Source organism: Protomyctophum bolini, assembly GCF_963924005.1.
Source record: "Protomyctophum bolini genome assembly, chromosome: 11".
Taxonomy (NCBI): Eukaryota; Metazoa; Chordata; class Actinopteri; order Myctophiformes; family Myctophidae; genus Protomyctophum; species Protomyctophum bolini.
This window is the reverse complement of record NC_137872.1, coordinates 31,295,496-31,315,762: the sequence shown is the minus strand read 5'-3', so window position 1 is coordinate 31,315,762 and position 20,267 is coordinate 31,295,496. Positions and strand designations below refer to the sequence as shown.

The window sequence follows — 20,267 nt, the reverse complement described above, 5'->3', positions numbered from 1 at the left end:
CAGTGCAGGATTAAGGTGCCAGCAGGACTTCTGTCTGACACCCAGTGGAGTAGGGCAAGGCTTTTCAAACCTTTCAGGCTGTGAGGCCCGTGAACCTGTCAAAAATAATATTGGGGTACCATCTCATCAAATGGTGGTCCGTGGTTCAAATGCAGAATAAATGATGAACCTTGATATGATGAAAAGTGTTGGAAACTACTGGAATAGTGCCATAAGACCACATTGAGTCAAAGACAAAGTAATACTCATCTCTAATGAAAAGCAAGAACGCATTAATTAGTGACGTCTACCTCCCTCCTGTGGCCAAAAAGCATAATGTCACCCTCCTAATGCACCCCACCAAGTTGTGTTTTCCAGGTGTATCGGTTTGGTTTGAAAATAGGCAATCTTCTGCTACAGTATGCTACATTCTACAAATATCGCCTGATGTTAAATGAGGGAACATTATGTTCCCTCGCCCCGTATCCCCCCATCCTGACAAGGAATTGAAATTGAGTGGTAGCCTAATTGAGGCATTCAATTTAGTTTGACTTAGTTCCACAGATAAGAATTGTGAAAATAGCCAAACTACAAGCTCACAACACCTTGTAGTGTGAACTGTAAAGTCCTTACATTGCAACTTTAGAAATGTGCAGATACCTATGATGGTTTGTTTACTGTTGACCGTTTACTGTTTGGGAACCACTGGTCTATAGTAGGGTGAATGCCTCTGGAAGACAGAACTGGTTAACTCAGGGTACTCACCTTCTTTAAAAAGTAAACAGAGCAGCCATGCAGTGCTACACATCAGCTGAGCTTCTGGACGGGCATTCCACTTGTAATTGTAGCCCTTTATCCAGGCGAGGTTCAGGTTGACTGTCTTGCTCAGCCTCGGGGACACGTACAACCTCACTTCAACACATTGCCATGCCGTCAGGTCAGGGAATCCAACCTGTTTTTGATTAATGTAATACTGTATTAACAGTTTTCATGGACAAGCAACCTGAAGCAAGTACAGTACAATATAAGGTAGGCTAGGCTAAAAGGATGAATCCAAGGAAAGCCTCTTTAGTATGCACAAAAGTTTTGTGTATACTAACAAAACATGTGACAAAACATACTTTTGTGACAAAAGTTAGTGTTACACTTACACTGTTGACTGTACACACATGGCGCCCTCGCTGGCTCGCTCGCGTCTCGTTGTTTGCTGTATTTTATCGCCACCGTGCGGCTTACTTTACGCCTTCCATCCACCCATCCTTAGCAAATAAAATAAAACATGTTTTGTCAAGTTGTATTAATATTTGTATGTATATGGAGGCTGTTAATGTACTTTCACAAGTTTTCAAAGGTAAACAGTAAACAACACTAAAATGCCATACCAAAGTCAAGAAACGAGAGGGCTACTTTACAGGCAGGCAATGCGTGTGGACACTGTCGTGCACTATCGAAGGACCCCAAACGGCCAACATGGCTGCGCCCGTGACAGACGCCGGGGAGTTTGAAAGCTGGCTCAATGATCGACTGGACAGCTTGGAAGTGGACCGAGAGGTGTACGGAGCGTATATTCTAGGGATCCTGCAAGAAGATGAGAGTGACGAGGAGAAGGGAGAGGCGCTGCAGGGAATATTATCCGCGTTTTTGGTGAATATCCACAGGCAGCGGCATCATGGCATGCCTTCCTCGGCTACTGCCAACAACAACACGTTGTTGTCTGGCTATAGACTCGCTTGTCTCTTAAACAAGTGATCATTCATTAGTTGTTGTGATGATATTCAGTAGCAGGACCATGTGTTGTCAAATGGGGTTCTTAGATTCTAAGACTTATCTTGTCCCTTTAGCTTGAGCTGTCAAGGCAGTCTGGCGGATTGTAGCAGGTGTACTGTTGACAGCTCAGCGTCCACTGATAGTCTATTATTAGCTTAAAGATGTATACCACTATTAGATGCAGTCATCTGTGCAGAATTATTCAAGATTATATAGAAACATGCGTCTTAACCATTTTAGGTCGGTCCTAATCATAATCTGTAATGTCAACAGTCAGGAGTTGTCACATATGGTGCTGGCTATTGCATTGAACAATCAAACAAACAAAAACAGAATATCCAGTGTCTGGAAGTAACTGTCCTTTGTGTGCAGGAGGAGGAGGATGCTCTTGAAGACGTCTGCAGCCAGATCATCAAGCAGTGGACAGATAGTCGTTCACGATCAAAGGGGGAGAGCGATGGTGATGGTAATTAATGAATTCCACCCATTTCAAACATTGATTTGTCTCTGTGATTAAGCTCCAACTATAATGTGGCCTCATATTTAAGATTTTTGGTAAGCCATTGGTGGACTAACTTGTTTTGTTTTTTCCTGTTGCCATAGTTGAGGTACAGGCGATTGCCAGTCTGATAGAGAAACAGGCTCAGATTGTGGTGAAACCGAAGGAGGTTTCCGAAGAGTCCAAGAAGAGGAAAGAGGCACTCCTGGCTCAATATGCCAACGTCTCGGATGGAGAAGAATATCCTTTTGGTTTGATTTAAATGAGTCTTGCATTATCTTTTTTCAGCACAATCAGCAATAAAAACGTGTGTTTTAGATCAGTGGTTTTCAACCAGTGGTCCTTGAAACGGTTCCAGGTGGTCCCCAGGTAAACAATGGACAGTTGGTAACCAAATGGAATGGAACCGTATAGATCTTTAACTCTTGATAGTGTAAAATTAAACCAAATGGGTCCATTTTGGACAAGAGTAAAATTATTGTTAAACATCGGCATTACTTCATTTGCAAGAATTCTACACAATTAGAGAATATAGAAGAATTATTATTTTGATCAACGGCAACAAAATATTCGTTAGTTTTGGTTCTGAGAGGCTAAATCTCATCAAATGGTGGTCTGTGGTTCAAATGCCGAATAAATAATGAGCCTTGAAATGAAAAGGGTTGAAAACCACTGTTTTAGATTATAGCAAAAATGTCACCAGCACTCACCATATCTTATTTAGGTACTTTTTTATTCCGATCAGCCTGGGCAACATATGGCACTGACACATTGTGTCACTGCCTTCCTCAGTGTAATATAGAGGGGTCACTTTTAAACGGACCAGGGTGAAACACAAAAAGCAGTCCGAGTAGGCATGTCTGGCATGTACAATATAGAATACAGGCCTAGCTCCGAATGTCAACATTCTGTAATCCGATGGCTTTGCTGAAATGTCCGTGTCACATGCTGCCCATGACGATCAGAATAAAAGTACCTGAAGGACATCACAATTCACAAGAGATCTTTGTGCTTTGAGTCGTGTAATGCTAGATAAGAGACTCTTATCTAGCATTCTTTAAAAAAATCTACTTTAGATTGTCATCTATAAAAAAAACCATTTGGACATGCTTTAATAAGTGTCTGTCAGTCTTTTCCTTGACATAAGCACGGAAGTTGAAGAAGAGGAGCCAGCTGGACCACCTTTTCCTAGTGATAAATGTATCCTTTCTAAAACCTGTGCTCTGCACAAGTGACCATGCAATAGTCTTATAGTGTTGTGTAAATAGTAAATACATAATTAATGACAATTCAATAATTGACATCTCTTTAGTAATGTAAGTAATAACTATTGATTAGTGGGGCAGAATAATTTCCGTTGCAACTGTCCTTCACTGGAAGTCTCAGCCTTGTTCAAGAACACCAACGTGGAGGAGGTCATGAACAGACAAAAGCAAAAACGAGATCAGGCTCGGGATGATTCTCAGAAGAAGAAAGAAACCGACAAGATGCAACGTGAGAAGGATAAACTAGCCAAGGTGGATAGAAAGGAGAAGGAGAAAAAGCGTACACAGAAAGGTGAAAAAAGAAGATAAAAGAAGAAAACTACTAACACTTTGTACGTAAAAGGTTTTGTTACCAGAAAAAAATTAAAGGAACCGAGATGATGCCTCTTTTTATCTAAACCTCATTGAGACTTTTGTGGACAATTAATTCATTAGACTGTCTATAGATAACAATGTAACATGCGTCTAGAATGCAGCCCACAGTTTATGCTCTGATTGGGCAATTAATATTATTGAAGACTGTGGAAAACAAGGGACGAAGCTGCCAAACTGTACATGCCCCTTTTCTTTGTTCAGTAAAAATATCTTATCCTTATGGTTTCAAGTCTGTCAATCTCATATTTTGAATATTGTAGCCAGTCAAGTAACAATGGCCCTTAAAATGATCAAAAGTCATCAGCTGAAAAGTTCCAGTACACTTGGTTCCAATGCCTTCCTTGTGTCTGCACTCCTACATTTGTCAAAACACATGTTCATATCCGTTGTATTGTTTCTTTTGCATCGGTTATATTTTACAAGTCTATGTACATTCATTGGTATGAGAATAAGAACAAAGCAATCTACCTTATACCTCAGCTATATCATGTACTAGTATTGTGTTTTCAATGGGGTTCATTTCAACAGCTTTTCAAATAAAGAAACATTTTGAATATGACTTGCTTTATTGTTAAGTTGATGGAACAAAATTACTATGAGAGTAAACATTTAGAATTGATTTCAAACCAGAACATTAAAAACGGTTTGAAACAGCAGAAAATCTAATTAATCCAGAAGCAGTGAGGTGATATATATACTGTATACTGGTGAACATTAAGATATGCCCTGAACCTGGCCTACACACTACTATTATAAAACATTACTAATTTAGATATCTTCTGAAAATAATGTACTATTCAAATAACAGTGAACACAATTAATTTCTCCTGAACAGTGGAGTTATAATGACAGATGAGTCTTCTACTTTGTTTAAAGGAGGAAAAATGCAAAGCTAAAAGGTGGCTCATAAGAACAGGATATGATTCGGTTTAAGAATATCTGGACACACTACATTCAAATAAATAGTAAGTAAAAAACATTCACTTACTGTAAATGTTTAGCATAAATATGGCCAATAAATAAAGTAAAAGACTTATGTAGAATGATTCACATTAACACAATTAGATATACTGTATGGCAGGGAAATCACATTTCACACAAACTCCTAATTCAACTATTCACGATGATGTGCTTGAAAGAGCTTAGATGAAGGCAATACTGTTTTCAGTGATAGCGACATACCAGACAAAATATTTGATAAAAATCTACCGAACAGGGGCTGAATTTGAGCCAATTCATAATACAATTGAGATGTCCAGTCAAATGTATAGCCAAGGGATACAAATTGTTTTCAACTGTCATCTGCTGCTAACATACTCACAGGATGAGTTTAAATTTCAACATTGGCTTCCAGATTGAAACATTATGAATGCTTAATTTATTTTCATTTCAATCCATGTCAGAAATGTTATGCTCTGGGGGATGCTCCTTTTATGGCCTTTATTTAGGCTTGAATGCTGTTGTTCAGCTTGCTACAAAGACTTGGGCATTGACTAGTTACAATCGCAAAATGTGAATTTTTCTCCACTGAGTCTCACTTTAATTTAACAATTTGGGTGTGTCTTGGTACAATTTAACATTTGTCTGCTAAATTATTCCGTAGAGCAACAGACTTTTCCCTGTGTTGCTCTCCTCACAAGCATCATCGCTGTCAACGGGGTAGTCAAGATGCTCAACTGATCTGGGCATGGTCATCTGGAGGGCACACCACAGCGCTGTGCGGGTCACCCTTGTGGTGGCACTCAAGTCCTTGAGTGCTATGGCCAGGAGTTGGAAGCCTGTCAGAAGGAAGCAATGTTTAGGACAAAAGCTGGGCAGTATCATCATAACACTTATATTCAATGTCTCCGTTTTAATGAGCTTTGTCTAAACTTCCACAATGTACATCCCTGTTGGATGTCCTTATTTACTGAATTCTCAATAACTCGTGTTATAGGCATAGCAACTGAGAATGGAGCATAACTTTTATTTTGCTTTACGCAGAGATTAAAGCAAAAATAAATCTCACTACAACTGAAAATGTTGTTGCCAATGTGAGATTTATGAAATAGCGTGTGAAAGGAGCCAGGACTTGAATCTATGTTCACGTTGTTGTCTATATCTCGACACTTTTTCATGTTAATTAAAATATTACATATAGATCATACTGATTCTGAACATTCAGTACATTGCCTGGCAGTGTTTTAGACAAAGCAGCTTGTTCTTAACATTGTGTTGACCAGTTACCTCTGTCCCCTCCGAAAACAGTCCCTCCTGTATTGACATACTCCTCCTTGCGTCTGGCCCTGGTAATCCAAATAGCCTCATGATGTCTGACAATCGCAGAGGTTATATCAGCATGGAATGGGATGCTGCGCAAACATTCCATTTGGCCAAGAAGGCTTGCCACCTTTGAAACAAAATAATTCATGTTACAAGTTGAAAAATAAATTAATAGGCCTATTATGTCTGGCCCCCCAGATAAATGTGCAACATTGTTTTCTGACTCAACAGTAACAGGGTATCTACACATTTCTAAAGTGACAATTTCAGGACCTTTTATACCTCGAAAATGAAAATAAATAAATAAAACATTACTATGTTTGTGCGTCAAAAACAATCAACACCTAGGCTCTAATGCAGCCTGACAGCGTGTCACGGGTTCGAGTCCCAATTCCGACTACCTGCATGTCTCCAGTAGGCTTCAATTAGAAGACTACCAATATCACTTTAAAAACTTAACATGACAAAATGAACCTGTTGGGTAGCACCATGGTAAATCAGGCTGATTTCTCACCGTAGCTTGTTCTCGCATCTGATCAGCAACGAGGCGGTCCACTCTTGAGGGATGTGGTGGTGTCTTGGGCAGGAAGCTGTTGGTCACCACTGAAATCCGCTTCCCAGGAAATGTCTCAGTCAGGATGACTTCTGTCTGTAACAGAAAATATAAAGAGGTATTTATTTACCAATATGTCAAAGCAAAAGCGTAGACTATGAAATACAGTGGCATCGACTCTTGAAATCTGTGTATCAAAATGAATTATACTTATCCTTGCTTACCTGCTTTCTCTCGGTCTCTAAACTCCTAAATTCCTCGTAGCATTTGTCCGAGTAGAAGTGAAGCTCACTCATAGGTCGTTCTTGGTTCTTCATCATGCTCGGGGACTTCAAGAGAGATGTCATGCCAGGATGAATCTCTCCTTGCCAGCCCATCAGGTCACTGGCATAGGGGTTGAATTGTGTACATTTTGTGTCTGGCATCATGAGAGGTGCGTCACTTGTGTAGGTTAGAGTTGATCTAGAGTTGAAGTTAGGAGGCCTAAAAATAATCTGCCCAGAGCTCTGTCTTGGGTCAGAAAGAGGATACATAAGTTTCTTCCTTGCACCGTTAGTGTTGTGTCCTCTGAATTGCTGAGGGTTGTACATGTTTCCCTGGTGGCACATGTTTTGTGGGAGTCCCTGCTTCCTGTCTCCATTGCTCATGTGGATGCTGGTGTGGGGCCTTGTGTTGCCATCAAAGCCCTGTGCAAGGAAAGCCTCTGCAAGAACGGCAACTTTGAGCATTTTGTTCTTGTCCAGCTGCATCCCTGAGTCACTAGCAGCCCTTGCCATGCTGTCCAGACCAATCCCCACCTGGTTCCTTCCTGGCCAGCAGCGAGTAGATGGCCCATCTCCATGACTGTATTCTTGAAACAGACCTCTCTGCACCTGGTGGGAATTCTGAGATGCAAACTCAGGTACAGATGGAGATACAATTTTGGGCGGGTTAGAGGGCTCACAGGCGGCCATATGTTGTTTGAGCTTGATATGGTCCTGGCTCTGTTGGCTCTGAATGTGATGCTCAGAGTGCTGGTTTACATTCATATTCTGGTTGTACGGGAGAGGGTTGCCATTTGGTGAGGCTATGTTATACTGTGATGAGTTAGTGGGATTAAACCATGGAGAATTGGGTTTTGGTTTCTGGAAGTATTCTGTGTTTTGAGGACCAAACCCATTTACATCCCCTTGGAATAGTTGCTTCCTCACTCCATTTCTTTCCCTCTGCCATGCCTCTTCCAGCAACTCTTTTGGAATCTGCATTGTAGGGGCAGTGTGTGCTGACATTTCAGGGCTGGTGTAGTTTCTTTGTTCAGCCAAGCTGTCTTCATAGAGCATCTCCATATCCTGCCTCTCTGTGTTGTGAAATTCTCTACCATGCAAGCCATCTTCTTTCGCGGCCATTACATTCTGAAAATGGCTAACGAATCTGTTGATTTCTTCTTGCTTGTGCTGCTCATTTACAATGTGCATAATGCTGCTTCGTTCTGAGGGGTCTTCATCGTGAGGATCAACATACAGGCTGCTCATCTTGTTTTGAGGTGAAAAGCAATCACTTGTGGCAGGAACATCATTTATAGATTCACAATCTCCATTAGCTGAAATGTAGTGATGTTCACTTGACCTCATCTTTGACAAGTAGGTGTGTGTACCATTGGACATTGGTGGTAGACCTGGTGGCTTGGGCAATATCTGGGATTGAGAGGTGCAAGTGTCCTTGTCATCATTGCAAGAAGGAAAAAGCCACTGCTCACTGATTTCAAAGCCATTCAACTGCTGATATAACTCCTCAACACCATTGGCCATTGGCTTCTCTTGCATGCCATTGAAAGGCTCAGGATGTGTATGGTTTGGAATTACGGCAGGGTGGGGATCTGTTTTTTCAAAATGACAATACTGCAGGACATCCTCTCTCAATGTATCAGGGGACCAGATAGACTTCCTAAAAGGACAGTGGAGAACTTTAGCATCTATGCAACCATATAAATTGGCAATTATCATGATTTGTATGACATGGCCATAGAACAAGACATCAAAAACAGGGTTTGTATGCCTTCGTTTATATCCCATAATCTAGACAGAGAGACTGCACTGGAACTACTTGTAGGTTGTCTAACAACAACTGGGTAAGAGCAGATTGAGTAGGATAGTTTGGGGTAATATTACATGAATGCATTGATGCGAGTTGGATGTGATAGGCAACATTTAATCAATATGTTAACGGTGTCCTTTTGTTCTCAAACTACACACTTAACTGAATCATTATCAAAATGCACACCTAGTTACTTACCTAAGCAGCTATAGACACCCCTAACAGGGTGGCATTTCATTAATAGCTAAATGGCTGCCGTATGAATATATTGGACATGGGAGGCCAAACAAACCAAGCATGTAGCACATTCTATAAAATTAACATGAATTTCTTACAAAATGTTACTTTTTACCAAATTACTATTTGTGTCTCTAGCGAAATGGCTCACAAATTAAAGTTTTTTTCAATACATTCAACCCTTACCCTTCTGTGAAGTATTTGTCCAAGGAATTAGTGCCCTCCAATATATTGGACACAAGTCCATTTGGACCAGTCCCCTGTTCAGTTTCATCATCGATATTCCTTGAAAGAAAGCAAGAAAGCAAGAAAGCAAGAAAGAAATATTACAAACATATTTCTTACACCATGGTATTACATGTGAATTATTATTTGAGAATTTCTGCGCAATAATTAGCACCAAGCACCAAGTTATTTTTAGCACTTTTAACCACATAAAATGAACAACTCTTCATGACAACACTAAGTACAAAATGTCAATATTCTGTCCTGAAACGTTATTATAGTTGAATGAATACCTCTTAATGGTCTTCTTAGCATATTGAATTAGTTGGTAGGGGTCGTCATCATCAGGATTTCGAGACCAGGGTACATAGGTGTCCTGTTCTGGCAGAGAGCCATTGGGAATTGGAGTGAAGGCATTTTCCAGATTGCCATTGATTCCCATAACTCCAGTTGTTGTACTGGTCTGTGATAGGCAAAGAGCTCGTTTAGATTCCTATAAAAGTTGAGTAACGGTGTTCAAAGACGCAAAACTTGTACAAATGATTTAGAAGACATCTCTGCTTCCTTGCAGCCCTGCTGCTTGAAGGAAGTTCTGACCACTCACCACTTTGAACCTGGTGTCCTTGTTGGACATGTACATGTACTGGCTTATATTACAATACCGGTATTTAAAAATAAAAATAAACGATAATGATCTATATTCTATAAGCTCAGAGAGGTCAGCTTGGAGCTCAGTCGTCAGAGTATAAAATAGAGCTTGTCTTAAGTCAAAAATCATATATGGTGTTTTAGCAGTCATCGATCATCATTTGAGCACAAAGATCTCAGAAAAACAGATGGAAAGGAAACTGTTTAGCCTAAATTTACTTTGCTGACGTTTGCTAAATTATTCATAACCTTAAAATGTTAGTGAAAAGGTTATTGCATCGTGGCGACCTCTTTTCTTTGAGAATGCAAAATTAACATTACAAATTAATGGACAAATGTACATCTGTCATTTTGCTAAGTTATGGTGACATTTTAGCCACGTTTGGAACCTCAGTCTCCACGAGTCCACGCCATCTTACTTACCTCATGACGCTTGGATGAAAAGAGAGAATACTGATCAAACGCCATCATCATGGCTTCTCTTCTTAACATTATCGAGTTCGGAGTTATTGCATCATTGACCTGGTCAGACAGAAGCGGACAATTTGGTTATTTATAACAGCTTTAATAGTCACATATTTGCAATGTGGTGGAGTTCCTATAAATGTGCAGTACAAAAGTTAACCTCGATCGATCAGAATAGCGTTTTCAGGGTTAAAATGTACATTCGCCCACATGGATGGCCTAGCTGATCTGCCCTACAGTACAAAGCCAAAGAGCAGTAGCTACGGGGGAAATGGCTGATATTTTGGGTTTAAAAGTGTTTAAACTGGTCAGCCAAAGAGATAACGGGAAATAAGTGATATTACACCAATTGTAAATATGTTCTTAACTTCTTGATGCAATTGTTTATCACCCAAAATCACGAAGGCTATATTACATTTGACTTGATAGGGATACACAAATAAGTCGGTGTGCACTATACACTATGGCGTTGTACTTTTCCATCTTAACTTCTAGTCAACTTTAACAAGTAAGATGTTTCAATTGATATAAACATCACCCATGTTTTCTCCATGCATGGGCCGACCGAAAACGTTTTGGGCCAAGGTTTAACCAATCGTGTATTCCAAAAAAAGTGCACAATTGTTTATTTTATCGGATAAAATGTCAATGGAAAAATCCACTCCATCCTTACCTGATGAAAATTAGTCCATCCGCCTCGCGCCGAACCCGCGAACTGAAGCAAGGAGATGCCACTTTCCCACGATCATCACGATGTCCCTGTGGGGGATGGGATGGGACGGCATGGCAACCAATCACGTTACCGCACCGACCTATCAAGTTCAGCCTAGGTCAAGATGCTTAAACTTCGTATAGTGGTTTTCAACAAGTGGTCCAGGGACCACCAGTGGTCTTTGAGGGGGTTCCAGGTGGTCCCCAGCTAAATGATGGAGAGTTGGTAACCCGTAAGGGTCCATTTGGTATCAGTTTACACTCTCAAGAGTTAAACTGTTGTTAAACATCTGCATTAGTTAAGTTAAATTACAAGAAGTCCACACAGTTAGAGAATGTAGAAGTCATGTTTCCCTGTTGTACCAATCGTACATCAATGACAATACAGCATGGAATTGTGGACATATTCATTTATTTTGGGTCTGCACGGCTAAATCTCATCAAATGGTGGTCCGTACCCACGTACGTACGTGGCACAAAATTAAGAATAAATAATGGGCCTTGTCCTTGATATGAGTAGTAGTACTTATACTGTATGTAGGCTATAGTTATAGGCCTATATACGACGGTGTCGCGTGCGTTAAAAGAACAGAGATCTAGAATAATCTATATTACTATATATGGTCTTTATAACAACGAACGAGCTTGCTTTATCTGTTCTTTTTGGCAAATATGTCGTTACAGTCGTTCCTCTACAAAGCAGTGTGGGATGAAATGAAACTGCAAAATCCCCAGCGAAACCTACAAAAAACCCCAAACCAGCTACAAAGAGATATGGTTATTGGTTATTAAAAACGATGATAAGGCTAACTTTAAAACAGATTATATCAACCTGGCCTCGGCCTGGGAACCCATCGACAAAAAGAGGGGAAACAGCACCCTCTGTTGTTTGTTTAGCGCAGCTCGGAATCTGTTTTTGCGAGATTATGATAAAATAAAACATGAATTTAAAAGGCAGCCTTCTCTCTCTCTCTGTGTGTGTGTGTGTGTGTGTGTGTGTGTGTGTGTGTGTGTGTGTGTGTGTGCGCGCGCGCGCGCGTGCGTAAGGGCGTGCGTGCGGGGGTCCAAAAACACCCATGGTCGTCATATTTAGGGGTGGGATGATTCAAGGCTCCATCTGCCGATGGGGAACTTGAAACAGTCTCATCTGGCACATGCAGTGGTGTGATCAGCGGCACACACACGCACGGGCCACGGCTGCACAAAGGATCAAAGACAAGTTAACAACAGCGAGCCAACCTGGTGAGGACTGAGGAGTAAAAAGGATATAATTTCTTCACAAACGGGACAGATATGTTTCTGCTACAAAGGTCCTGATTCTACACGCCAAAGTAGGCTGTTTTTATTTGAAACTGTTGAAACCATAGCACAAAACTGAAAGCATCCTTGTGAAAATGAACTTTTGTCAAAGTTGGACCTTTGCATTCTTTCTAACGTCGCCTCTGGTGACATCGGCACATTACCAAGGGGACAACGGGATTGTTACGCCAGAACATGGATTTTGCCAACCTATTTCAATACCACTATGTACGGACATAGCCTACAATCAGACCATTATGCCCAATTTAGTGGGCCATTACAACCAAGAGGACGCTGGACTCGAGGTGCATCAGTTTTACCCCCTGGTCAAGGTACAGTGTTCGCCGGAGTTAAAGTTCTTTCTGTGCTCAATGTATGCGCCAGTGTGTACAGTGTTGGAGAGAGCAATCCCCCCGTGCCGCTCCATCTGCGAGAGGGCGAAGCATGGCTGCGAGGCGCTCATGAACAAGTTTGGCTTTCAGTGGCCGGAGCGTCTCCGGTGCGAGAATTTCCCCGTTTTGGGACACGATCACATTTGCGTGGGCCAAAACGACTCATCCTCCTCCTCCACTGCCACTGTTCCGCCCGTGGTTCACATGCCGGTCCCTGGAACCCCGGGCGTCCGTGTCTACTCCTCCACAGCTGACAAGCCATTCCAGTGTCCTTCCGTACTCAAGGTCCCCTCTTATCTAAATTATAAGTTCCTGGAAGAGACTGACTGCGCGGCCCCATGTGAACACTCTAGGAGTGGGGGTTACATGTTTTTCAATGACAAGGAGATATACTTTGCACGTTTATGGATTCTTATTTGGTCAGTACTTTGCTGTGCATCCACCCTGTTCACTGTCACCACCTACTTGGTGGATATGCAGCGTTTCCAATACCCAGAGCGGCCTATCATCTTCTTGTCAGGGTGTTACACCATGGTCTCCATAGCCTACATTGCCGGCTACTTCCTGGGGGACAAGGTGGTGTGCAATGACAGTTTCATCCCTGAGGGTTACAAGACCGTTGCCCAAGGCACTAAAAAGGAGGGCTGCACCATCCTATTCATGATATTCTATTTCTTCAGTATGGCCAGCTCCATCTGGTGGGTCATCTTGTCTTTGACCTGGTTCCTAGCAGCGGGCATGAAGTGGGGCCACGAGGCCATCGAAGCCAACTCCCAATACTTCCACCTGGCGGCCTGGGCCGTGCCCGCGGTCAAGACCATCAGCATCCTGGCCATCGGGCAGATCGAAGGCGACGTGCTCAGCGGTATTTGCTTCATCGGCGTCAGCAACCCGGACCCCCTGCGTGGCTTCGTGTTGGCCCCACTCTTCATCTACCTCTTCATTGGGACCTCCTTCCTGCTAGCCGGCTTCGTGTCGCTGTTCCGCATCCGCACCATCATGAAGCATGACGGCACCAAGACTGAGAAACTGGAGCGCCTCATGGTGCGGATCGGCGTCTTCAGCGTGCTGTACACCGTCCCCGCGACTATCGTCATCGCCTGTTTCTTCTACGAGCAGGCGTTTCGGCATCAGTGGGAGCGCAGCTGGGTGAGCCATAACTGTAAAAGCTTGGCCATCCCCTGTCCCGCACAGGGGGCTCCACGCATGACCCCTGACTTCACCGTCTACATGATCAAATATCTCATGACACTCATAGTAGGCATCACCTCTGGATTCTGGATTTGGTCTAGCAAGACGCTGCACGCCTGGCACAAATTCTACGTTAGGTTCACAAATGGCAAACATGGAGAGACTGCAGTGTAGTGTGACACCAATCCATGGGACATCTTTAATATTTTATCAGAACTTATGTGGCGTTGATGTTGTACATAGTGTGCATGCTGCTCACCGAGTGAGAGTTCACACAAAAGACAGGCTTTAAAAACAATGACTAAAGCTGTCTGAAACACAAACAAACATGGATACGGGTGCCATGTGCTGAAATACTCTCCTCATATGCCTCATAAACTTACTGTGAGCCTGAATTGAACTGACAGGCTGTGACAGCAGTGATGGCCATGTAGGATTTCACTCTAGAATATTATTACATGGCTGTAATTAAAGGAAATTGTACGTAGTATTTGTGGAAATAATTGTGAAAATGTATGTATTTAAAGAAAGTAAGAAAAAGTTCTTAGTGGATAATGTGCTTGTTTCACATTTGCACTGAAAGAATATCACATAGACTCCCTGTCCTTTTCATCATATGATTCATATCCTGGCAATTGATAAGAAAACATTCCTGTTAACTTTAACTTTTCTATAGGGCTCCCATTTAATGTTCATTTGGTTGTTTGATCTTAAATTCTTCATAAAGAAACAGTAACAGTTTGCATATGTAAACATTTTCTTTCCAGCTGCCATGCTTATGTGCACAAAGACAAAATGCCCAGGATTCTAACTCAGGGCTCCCACGTGAAAGTCCAATATCTTAACCACTAGACCAAAGGGATACCCCTCTGGACTGGGGGAGATATTAGACTTTTGAGGCCATCAGGCAGAGGCTCTGGGCCGCTGCTACATACACACGTAGGCCATTTCATTACACAGTAGTAATATACTGCAAATTGCAAAAGGCTGTAATGTGCCTCTGTCTCAATTCCGCTTTTTGGAAACCGTTTCCTCTACATCAGAACTATATATTATCTTTGTTTGTGCATGCTACAATAATTCCTTTGCAAATGTTTTTGAATTTGAGTCACACCTAAGCATCTGGTGGGCTGTGTAGCAGCCAATGAAGTCTAGACAATTACAATCCCTTTTCCTTGTTATTTCTTTATACCTCTACTATCCTTTCTTTCCTGAAAACTACAAATGATGGAAGCTTGTAAAAAAAAATGTACCCACTTTTTGACACCTGTAAACCCATGATGTAATGTGACAATAAAGTCGGAGTTTAATTCCTCAGAGAAACAGGCTAATATGTAATCAAATTCAAACCTCATCTTTCTGCATTCAGATGTTTATATGTTTGCCTATTCATAATTTAAGATTTGTTTGGAGTTAAGGCACAATACAATTATTGTTCCCTGCAGTTCCCAACTGATTTTAGCACCACAAATGCTAAATCTGTGCAATCTTCACTGAACCTAAAATGGGCATAGAAGGTTTTATTTTGACCAGAATTTGCCTCTAAAGTGTGTGTGTGTGTGTGTGTGTGTGTGTGTGTGTGTGTGTGTGTGTGTGTGTTTGCAGATTAGGTGTGACAGTTTAGTTTAGTCATCATGTTTGTCAGTGAAACTTAAGGGGAATCCAGTGCTGCATTTTTAGTGTCAAATTGGAATCCCCTGACTGATACATGGCTGAAATCTATCTGTGTGATGTCATGAACTAGACTAGAAGCAATGCAGAAAGTAGATACTCTTTTAGTCCCAGCACAGTCAGTGGCTCTGGGCTACAAGTAGGTACTTGAGGAATACTTGTCCCCAGACATACTGCATGTAGTTACAGGACATATTTAGAGGGTGTCTGCCATACACGAGTGCTTTAAATTTGAAGGCAGTTAGCCTATATTTATTGAACTGCAATAGTTTCAACAGAGTAAAAAGAAGGGAAAAATCACAACCGTGTGAAGTGAGTGGTGTAACTCAAGTTCCGGACACACAGGAACGCGGCCAGGGTGCCAGCCCGGTTCCGGCGAGCTGCCTCACATCCGAAACGGTCGAGAAATGACAGTTACCATGTGGGGGTCCCCGGAAGTTCCAGACCCACAAGAACGCGCCCAGGGGGCGTGTGTGTGTAACAGTGACACTTGGTTGTGAAAACAAACCAAAAGCTATTTTCATGCTTGGACAGAGCCAGCCAGCCAGCCAGGGACAGACCCAGGGACACACATAGCTGTCTATAGGAGTGGTTGCACCACTCAAAAAGTTGTCTTTCTTGTCTCCATGTAGGGTTGAGCAGAGTTCTGCACATTAACAACAGAAAGGTTGGTAAAAGATTGTGTTTTAGGGGGAAATCCACTAAATCTATCTGTCTATCTTTTATCTATCTGTCTATCCCCCCTCCCCCCCACTGGACAGTGGTGGACAAAGTACTTAAGTGGTTGATTCATAATGTACTTTTTACCTTCCTAGATATGTCGTGGAGTCAAAAGGACAACATCTGTCTTTGACCTGTTAGTGAAAGTATTGAAAAATACACTCAAGTAAAGTACATGGTACTCAAGATATTTACAGTACGAGTAAATAATGTACTTTGTTACTGTCCACGACTGCCCCTGCTGCAGCAGCCCTCCTCTCCATCTCTCTTTCTGCTCAGATGAATGAATGGATGGAATGTGAGTGAGAGTCCAGTGACAGACAGTCTCCTGTGTGCTGCTCGCTTCAAAGGGCCGCTGAAACCCGACGAGGTCCCTGTAAACAGTACCGCCTGGCCCGAAGGCCCGCTTCCTGCGCTTAACTCAACTTAATGGCTGGCTTGTTTGGCTTTCCAGTGAAGCGGGGAGACAAATGGACTAGCTAGGAGAGTGAAGGAGAAGCGGGATGTTTGTGGGTGGGGTGCTGGAGGTAAAATGAGTTAAATTGTCTCAGTGCACACAGGGGAGGAAGAAATTGGAGGGAGGAATGGAAAATTCTGTGTAATTTGGCTGCTTTTGTCTCTCTCTAAGGAAAAACAACAAAGAAAGGGGAAAGGGGGGATTTTGTGAAGCTATGGGAGAAAGAAAATCTAATGGAATCAGATTCCCAGATTAATTTATCAGAGTTTCACTTTTGCCAGCAAATTCCCTTTTATGTTAAATATTCTATAAATATCTTTATACCATCATAATTTGGTTATGGAAATTACACAGAAACTCAGACTGGAGTTTGATGTGTAGCCTACATGGAAGGCAGACGTGGCTTTTGGAAGATTATGTATACAACTTAGGTATACAGTATACTGTATATCATAATTAGCTGACCTGGCTATCAAAGTGAAATCATTAAATAGCCCAAAAAGGGGTGGATGTCTTATGAGTCAGATGTTTAGGCTGCTGCTTTTTTAAATGATTGAGGCCGTGCACTTACTGTCTCTAACCTCTCTTGATTTTGGATCTCAGTTAAAGCATGCGGTTTCCTCTCGCTAGAAGGGACAAGAAGGGACAAGCCAAGAAAGAGGTGAGGCAGAAAGTGTTGATAATACGATCTGTCCATTGTACCAAGACATCAGAGACACATACTTCCCACCGATTACAACCACACACGGATATTTTGAAAACATGACCAATGACAAAAAACTCCCATATCTGCTGGGCGAAGTACAACAATGTGCAAACACAGCAGCAAGATTTGTGAGTTGCTGTGATAGGAGAAGGATATAAAATGGAACACAACCACCCTAAAGACTAATCATTGTGTATATTCCTGCACTATATACCTGCATCGAGTGATCTTGGTACATAGAATTTGATTAGCTATTGAAGATTCTGACCTTCAAATGTACATAATTTTTGTTTTGATTGTATTGCTGTATTGTTGTATTGTTCTTTCTGCTTTGGCAATGTAAACGTATGTTTACTCATGCCAATAAAGCCCATTAATTGAATTGAATTGCCTGTAAATGGACAATGGACAATGGGGGGGGGGAGAAAGCAAAGACAAAGTCTGTTACTTAACATGTTTTTGGGTGAGACCTATAGCAGCACCAGTGCTGAAGTCTGAAGATGGATTAAGCATATTATACTAACTATAGTGCAATATTGAGATTATCCAGAACACAGTACTACATCTATCGCTCCGCTTCTCCTTTGAAATCCCAACAGGAAGTGTAATATGTTCCCTATCCCTCTCCTATCATTTATTCCAGAGGCGGCCACTTTTGAAGTGGGAGTGAGACAAGAGAGTTGGCAGGAGATTGGAGGTTCAAATGTGCATTTAGTTTCAACGGTTGATACAGGCTATCTAGACACAAAATGCTTGTCCCCGACTCCCTGTACAACATTCATACAATACACTGAAGTTTTTTTGTCTTTGGTTCCACTAAATGTAAACGTCCATGAAAGAAGTCCCAGATATATACGCAAATTTACGTTTCTTGGTCTGTCTTGTGGGGCGAGAAGAAATCCATTTAAGGCCTATAATCACTAAGGATTTCTCTTGGTCATATTCAAAGAAATGTTCCAGTCTTCTGCATAACGTCAACAAATAAAATGCTACATGGAAAACACTCCATTACAACCATTTGCGGTTTGTGTAGTTTTGAGAGTTTAGCTTTGGTTTACGTTCTTTTTAGATTAACCAATCTGCCTATTAATAAAGCATAACAACTAATGTAGATATAGTGTAGCTGCATTAAATATTCATTAAGAAAACAATTACATTAGATAGGCATACTGTATTTGAGATTTTGTTTGAGTTATACAATCGTAATTGCTTTAAAAAATGTGGTTGTGTATACCGTTTATTAGATTAATTTGCACAAATAAAGAAATACCAGTTCATATCTTGGAGGGAGGGGCCCCTGAACCAATTGTCTGTATTAAGATATGTCATGTAGGGCGAAAACAGAAAAGACAATAGAATAGACTAGATTAGAGCCCTGAGGGACTCCACTCAACAACGTATGGGGTTTGTGATTAAACAAGTGTTGACAAGTATGATCCTATAATTCCATGAAATCTAGCATTCAGATACCAATTATTTGAGAAACGTAAAACCATGCCCTGTCCTGGCAGGCTATGTACTTCAATGTACTATAATTTAATGTACTACTACCACGTACACGTCAAAACACAAGTAAACAAAACTCCCACTGTCTTCAGACTTCAGCCTATTTCATGAATTAAAAATAGAAAAGAGGGCTGAATTTAATTATCTGAGAAAGAATTGCCATTCTGACTGTACTTTCCACACTTTCCAAAAAAAAAGATCAACCGCACAATATATTACAATAATTGAATGATTAGAGTGTAATACAATGATGTTTGGGCAACTTTTGTCTGGAATTCTATTGCCCATGTTGTGTACTCAGACCACTTTAGGCTTTGACAAGACCGTGAGCACACACACACCTACTAGAAAGTTACGATGTCTTCAGTGCAAATGCAAAGCAAAAGCTGTAAAATGTATTTTCAAACAAACTTCTTACACAGCAAAAAAAAAAAGGAAAGAGTCTTTACTCAACTCTGGTAGTTGAATTAACACTCGGCCATTGGTTCCTCTCATTCAAGGTAAAGTTGTACATGGTAGCAAGGCAGAGTGGCCAGAGTTTGTCCAGCTGTTGCACAGAGACTTACAGACAGCTGCACGACAGATATTTTGGGCCCCTGTATTACGCTCGAGATAATCATGGGCATATGATTGTGAGGGAACGTGTCTGTGTGTGTGTGTGTGTGTGTGTGTGTGTGTGTGTGTGTGTGTGTGTGTGTGTGTGTGTGTGTGTGTGTGTGTGTGTGTACAGTACACCATGTGCTATCGTTGTGGATGATAGTAATTCCAATCAATCAATATTGGTCTGGTCCCCATTGGGGAAACGGTCCCCCCATTTATTTTAGTTAAGAAAATATTGAGGTCAAATTTAGGGATTTTCAGGATAGGGATTTTGAGTTTTACAGTAGTTTTTGGATTAGGATTATAGGTGTAGTTGTAACAAAAATATCAAATATGACATTTATAGGTCATGATTTAGGGGGCCATAGCTGAATGGGAAGGCAAATGTTTCAAAGTGTCAAGCTAGCAAGACACTTGCACAATTAAAATGTACGTTTCATTCCATGTGCAAATGTATACAGTGACAAAAAACACCCTAAAGATGGGGAACAAATTATTATTGTTATATCTCAGTTATATACAAAAATAGGTTTCAGGACCCCTGACAAATTTAAACTTCTTAGCAATAATATACTGTGTGTTGCATGATGATCAGGGCCAACGTGCACCAAGAGTATACTAACGGTATATCAACAGGTATGAATCTGTGTGCCTGCATATTAATCT

At 41.4% G+C, this 20,267-nt stretch overlaps 2 protein-coding genes across 2 annotated transcripts; both read left to right on the top strand.

The window, feature by feature from the left end:
• Positions 1-1,433: 1,433 nt before the first annotated feature.
• ccdc43 (coiled-coil domain containing 43) lies at positions 1,434-4,444 on the top strand. The gene is made up of 5 exons (XM_080775857.1): positions 1,434-1,623; positions 2,119-2,212; positions 2,350-2,485; positions 3,396-3,445; positions 3,632-4,444. The coding sequence occupies exons 1-5, from the start codon at positions 1,450-1,452 to the stop codon at positions 3,817-3,819; spliced, it is 642 nt and encodes a 213-aa protein (XP_080631983.1). The 5' UTR covers positions 1,434-1,449; the 3' UTR covers positions 3,820-4,444.
• A 7,761-nt stretch (positions 4,445-12,205) lies between these two features.
• On the top strand, positions 12,206-15,321 carry LOC308324594 (frizzled-2-like). The gene has a single exon (XM_080776706.1). The coding sequence runs from the start codon at positions 12,454-12,456 to the stop codon at positions 14,113-14,115; it is 1,662 nt and encodes a 553-aa protein (XP_080632832.1). The 5' UTR covers positions 12,206-12,453; the 3' UTR covers positions 14,116-15,321.
• Positions 15,322-20,267: the final 4,946 nt, after the last annotated feature.